At 57.5% G+C, this 6000-nt stretch overlaps 1 protein-coding gene across 1 annotated transcript in view; it reads right to left on the bottom strand.

Annotated features, from left to right (window-relative positions):
* The window catches only part of DPT (dermatopontin), a 32646-nt gene that overhangs the window by 15755 nt on the left and 10891 nt on the right, over positions 1–6000 (bottom strand). The window contains exon 2 of the mRNA XM_032863087.1: positions 5487–5612. Coding sequence (XP_032718978.1) covers positions 5487–5612 — 126 coding nt within the window. The remainder of the gene's footprint in view (positions 1–5486; positions 5613–6000) is intronic.

The raw sequence follows: 6000 nt of genomic DNA, 5'->3' as shown, positions 1-6000 counted from the left end.
TGTCCATCAACAGATGAATGGATAAAGAAGATGTGGTATATATATATACACAATGGAATACTATGCAGCCATCAAAAGAAATGAAATCTTGCCATTTGCGATGACGTGGATGGAACTAGAGGGTATTATGCTTAGCAAAGTAAGTCAATTGGAGAAAGACAACTATCATATGATCTTCCTGATATGAGGAAGTGGAGATGCAACATGGGGGCCTGGGGGGTAGGAAAAGAATAAATGAAACAAGATGGGATCAGGAGGGAGACAAACCAGAAGAGACTCTTAATCTCACAAAACAAACTGAGGGTTGTTCGGGGGTGGAGGGTAGGGAGAGGGTGGTTGGGTTATAGACATTGGGGAGGGTATGTGCCATGGTGTGTGCTGTGAAGTGTGTAAACCTGATGATTCATAGACCTGTACCCCTGGGGCTAATAATACATTATATGTTTATAAAAAATTTAAAAAAAAAACAGTTGAAAATAGAGCTATCCTACGATCCAGCCATCACACTACTGGGTATTTACCTTAAAGATAATAGATGTAGTGATCTGAAGGGGCACGTGCACCCAAATGTCTATAGCAGCAATGTCCACAATAGCCACACTATGGAAAGAGCCTAGATGTCCATCAACAGATGAAGGGATAAAGAAGATGTGGTATATATACACAATGGAATACTATGCAGTCATCAAAAGAAATGAAATCTTGCCATTTGGAACGATGTGGATGGAACTAGAGGGTATTATGCTGAGCAAAATAAGTCAATCAGAGAAAGATAATTATTATATGATCTCTCTGATATGAGGAATTTGAGAGGGCAGGGGGTTGTGGGAGGTAAGGAGGGAAGAAATGAAATAAGATGGAACCAGCGAGGGAGACAAACCAGAAGAGACTCTTAATCTCACAAAACAAACTGAGGGTTGCTGGGGGGTGGGGAGTAGGGATGGGGTGACTGGGTGACGGACACTGGGGAGGGTCTGTGCTGTGGTGAGTGCTGTGAAGTGTGTTGTCTGTTGATTCACAGATCCGTACCCCTGGGGCGAAGAATACATTGTGTGTTAACTGAAGAAAAAGAAAAAGTAATCCAGAGAATATATACAAGTAAAAAGAAAAACGTCTGAACCTTGAGATGAGGAGTTACGGATTAGCCTTGATTGAGGCTGTGGGGTGGAGAGAGGAGGGTGTTCTCGGGAGCTGATTCCGCCGTTGCTAACTAGAGCTGCTCAGGAATGAGGAACCATGTTCTCTGGTTAGGACCTGAGCTTCAGGAAGGGAGGGACGATGCGCCCTGGAGAAAGTGACCCGTAAGCTCTCAGATGTCAAGTTTGGAAGAAAACTGAAATGTTGTCTGTGGACTCTGAGAATAACATTTTTTTCCTATCAAAACACAACTCGGAGTGAATCTGATGAGAGGCCACGGGTCTGGAGAAGAACCACGCATGGAAAAGGCAGTCGTGCTCGATCCACCACCGTCGGTTCCCAGGACCAGGCCGCGGCCGCCCACCCAGGCTGACGGGACGGTCTGCGCGCGGCCGGCCGCGGCCACAGGGGCTTGCAGACCGGGGCCTCGGTACCCGCAGGCTCTGAAGGGGGTCCCTTCGGTGACACGGGTCTGTGGCTTGCGGGTGGCGGCGCTGCGCCCTCGCATCCTCACCCGTAAGTACGTGCGTGTGAACCTGCGCTCGTCTCCCGCGGGTGCGGCCGGACCCGCGGCAGCGCGTCGGGGCGCCGGAGAGCAGCCGCTGCCAGGGCCCCGCCGGGACACACGCCCGGGAGCAGCCCCGCCGCCCGACGTGAGGGCAGCGCCTCGGTCCCCACCAGGCGACAGCCTGGTCCTCCCCCTGCGCGGCGGGGCCGTGTCGCCCCCGCGAGTGCTGCAGACGCGGGGCCGACAGACGGCGGGTCAGCGAGTTCGCAGCCGTCGGCCCGGAGCCGCGGGCGGCCGCTTCCGCGGGGGAAGGCGCGGGGAGCACCGTGAGGGCCGCCGGAGGGGCCGAGCGAACGGCGGCGGCAGGAGGCCCTGGGCACCGCCGAAGCGTCGCCCTCACGGGCCGGTCCACGCCGCGGCGGCGCCCGGTTCCCCTTCCCGAGAGCTCCGCTTCCTTGCACAGCCCCGGTGGCCCTCGGCTCTAGCGCCCTGCGGCCAGAGCCACAGCCGGCGGCCGCCAAGCCGCGTCTCCCAGGAGGCCTGGCTCGGGGTCGGCCGCCGCGCCTTCCTGAGTGACTCCCTCGGCGTGGCCAGCGGCTTCTGCCGGCGTCAGGGACACATCGCTGCGCGGCGCTGGGCAGGGGCGGGGCCGCCCGGCCGCAGGGACCGGCGCTCGGGCGACGGAGGACAAGTGGCCCACCTTCCGCCTCAGGACTCGGTTCCACATGCGGGTTGCAGGCTCGTTCGGCTCCGCAGGCCTCCGCAACTGGCGGGCGCTCGCAGGAGAAGCTGAACGGCCACTTCTAACGGCCGAGCGAGGAGGCCGGCCGGCGGGGCGGGAGGGTGACACGGACGCAGGTGACCACGGACGTCGGGGGCAGCGTGAGAGAGCCGCCGGCATCTTGGACGTAGAGACCTGCGCGTCCTCTGGGCCTCGGCTCTCGGCAGCACAGGTGAAGGCCAGGCGATGTCTGGGACCGGGATGCAGACCACAGACGCCACAGAAAACGGGACTCCGGCAAGATTAGGTGTTGCCCTTCTGCCGCCCTTACCCCCACTCACCCCCGCCTCGGCTGCTGGACAATTTTTCCAACACGAGGGAGACTGTTTCTTACCTGCCTTATCGCCAAAAGCCGTGGCCCTAAGTCCACTCCCTCTTGCTGCCCTGCTTGGCCGGAAGCCAGTAACTGGGTGACCACTAGAGGGGCCGATGCTCCTGTCCGTCGTGGAGAGAGCGGTCCCCACAGTGCCGGGATGTGCAGCTCCCCCAGCTCCCCCTCCTCTGCGCCCCCCGGAGACTATCCACGTTGACCGTCTCCGGCTTCTCTGCTCAACCAGCTCCAGCCACCCACTCTGCCTCCTGCCGGGCGACCACCCCAACGGCGATGACCTCGGGCGGAGTCAGCCTTTGACAGGCCTGTCGCTTAGCGAGGAGGCTGGGTCTACCCTCAAGCTGGGAAGGTCGCAGGGGACGGTCAGCTCTGTGTGGTCACAGCCAGTGCCAAGCCCGGACGTATACTACCTCGCTTTTTCCTCACAGAATTAGGAAGGGAATCATCGCTCATTCAACAAATGCTCCCGAGGGCCGACGAAGCGCTTGGCACGAGTGAAGGGCTGGACCATATCCGCACAAAGGTCTTTGCCTGCACAGAGCTTACACTCTCGCGCAGGGGTGGGAGAGTGTGATTTTAAAAAAACAAAACAAAAAACTTTTAGAGCAAGTAAGTGAATCATATTTCCTGTTTGTGCCTGCCCTTCGGAATCATTTCTGCAAATACTCATTCCATAATTATCCAGCGGACACTACATTCCGAGCATGACACACGGCACTGGGGATGCAGGGTCGCCGTGTGCCCGATGCTCCCGGTCTACAGCCAGTCCAAGGCGGTGCTCTAAGCGCTGTCGGGCATCCACAAGGGGCAGAAGGCAGGGCCCACACCCAGTCCTCCCCTGCCCTTACACCGTGCCCCATGCCCCCGCAGCAGCTCAGGGCTGATCTCCGCATCCCTTCTCTCCGGAACTTGCTCCTCTGGACCACCCGGGGTACGGGGTACGGAGGCCCAGATGTTTTCCTCTGGAGCCTAAGGGGGATGTCTTGCTAATGGGGTGATGGACTATTAGTCTGTTGCTTACTCTCACTCTTCGGAAAATTCGTTTTCATTTTAACTGGCTCTCCCTGCCTCTCCACGAGGGAGGCGGGTTCCCCCCGGGGGTGGAGGGCGGGGGAGGGGCTTCCCAGGAAGATCGGGGAAAGCCGTGCTTCTCTGGGCAGCCTGCAGGCTCCAACCGTCTCCCCACTCAGTGGGGTCCAGGCATCTTACGGACCTTCTCCCCGTCTTTGAAAGCAGTTCTGGGCATCTGGACTGCCTCTTGCAAAAGCACCTTTGGCGTCAAGGAAGTTTTAGGGCTCAAACAACCTCAAAGGCCTTTTGGCGGCCTTCAGGGAGTTCGAGGGCTCCTGGAGATTCTGTGTAACTTTCTGGTCTGAATACAGTGACATGCATTTTCTTTTTCCAGAGGCCAAGACATACAGCTTTCATCGGATTCTCAAAAGTCTCAGAGACCCAGCAAAGGTGGCCGTCTTCCAAGGGATGGACTTGAGGCCCAAAGAGAAGAGAGGTGACGTTCTAGCACAGTTACAGCCAGAGAGGAGGGGGGAAGGGGGAGGGCAGCGGTGGGGAGGGGTCAATACCGAGACGGGAGCTCAAGCTCCTTGTTGCCCCTTCCATCAGTGTTTCTGCCACCCCACCCCAGCACGTGCAAGCTTCAGGTCTTTGCTTCAGGACCTGTCCCGGTCCTGACATCCTCGCCACGCCTGCTCCCCTGTCGTGGTGGGGTGAGGACTGCTTGATGGCGGCGGCTTTGGAGAGCAGGTGTAAGGCCTTGCTCTGTCCTACAGCTACTGGTGTCGGGGGCTTCGAGCTCTGCGTTTACTGTTTCTCGTTATTTTGAACAGAAAACTCTTAGCTTTTGGAGTTGCCCGCGCTGAGTGTCAGGGCGCCCTGCTCGGGCAGCTTGCGGTCACGCTGTCTGGTGGCAGGAGAAAGCGTGGCCCGCGAGGCTGTCCTCTCCAGCACCACACCACAGAGAGCCCAGTCCCTGGAGGGAGCCAGACTGCAAACGTGGACACTTTGGGACCCCTTGGTCCAAGGCAGAAATGCCCGGCTTGTGTTCAGACTGAAGAACTTGGGACGAGCTGTGTTGTCGACCCCCGCTGGAAGTTTCCCGCTAAAGAAATATGTTCACACCCCCCCAGTCAGTTTGAAGCCTGGTCAGCGGATGTCTGGCCTCAGCCCAGGGAGCACAAAAGGGGCAAAATTATACAGGCTGGAATTACGAATGGATCTAGAAAACACTAGCCTTTCTCTCAGGTTTGTAATTATAGACTATGTTTGCTGCTCTGACCTGTGACAAGGGAAAAATCAGCTCCCGGACAGGTCCAGCAGCCAAGGCTGCGATGAGACGTTATTGTGGGAGAAGGAGAGAGCACTGCCTAGGGAGTCAGCACATCCCAGCTGCAGGGGTGACCCCCATGGAATGCTGTGTAACTCTGGACGAGTGACCTCTTTGTTCTATGGGTTTGTTGGGGTCTTTCCTGCCAAAAGAGGGGTGTAGAGGCATCGGCTGATGAGCCGGGAGGTCCCTCCCAGTGGAAACGTTATTCTAGCCTTTCCGTGAATGCTGAGCATTCATTTCCTTCCACTGCTGCCCGCTGCCTTCCAAGCTCCTTCATGACAGCCCAGGCTTGTCTGACATCAGAAACAGGGACCGGACCGTGCCCTCCCAAGCTCCCCTGCAGCCCCAGGAGTCTCCAGGCATTACGCTCGGCGGCCAGGCTTACCAGCAGGAGTAGGGACATCTCTTGCTGTAGCGACAGCAGTAAAACTGCCACTCCCGGTCCAGCACAGACTCAAAATAGCGGCTCTGGAAGCCGGCCACCAGCCCATTGTTGGAGCATGTCTGGTACCTGGAGAGAAGGAACAAGTGAGCGAATGGCAAGGACACCACGACCCCAGCTCCCCCAGCTCCCGCAGCTCCCGAGCCAGCCCACACTTCGACGATTCCTGGCAGTTCGTGCCTCTGTTTTTGGCGGGGTGGGGGTGGGGGCAGAGGGAGAGAGAATCTTAAGCAGGCTCCACACCCAGCGGGCAGCCCGACACGGGGCGCAGTCTCGGGACCCTGAGAGCATGACTGGAGTCAAAATCAAGGGTCGGATGCTTAAGCGACCAGGCCACGCAGGTGCCCCAGTTTTTCCACTGTAATGCAGATGATAAAGACTTTGCTGTACTTGTAGAAATAACATATGGTCACCATTACAACTCAGATGACTCAGAGTATTTCCACTGAAGACGACG

Source organism: Lontra canadensis, unplaced genomic scaffold (assembly GCF_010015895.1).
Source record: "Lontra canadensis isolate GAN:19392208 unplaced genomic scaffold, GSC_riverotter_1.0 scaffold24, whole genome shotgun sequence".
NCBI lineage: Eukaryota > Metazoa > Chordata > Mammalia > Carnivora > Mustelidae > Lontra > Lontra canadensis.
Note: the sequence above shows the minus strand (reverse complement) of the source record. Positions and strands in the feature narration are given on the sequence as shown.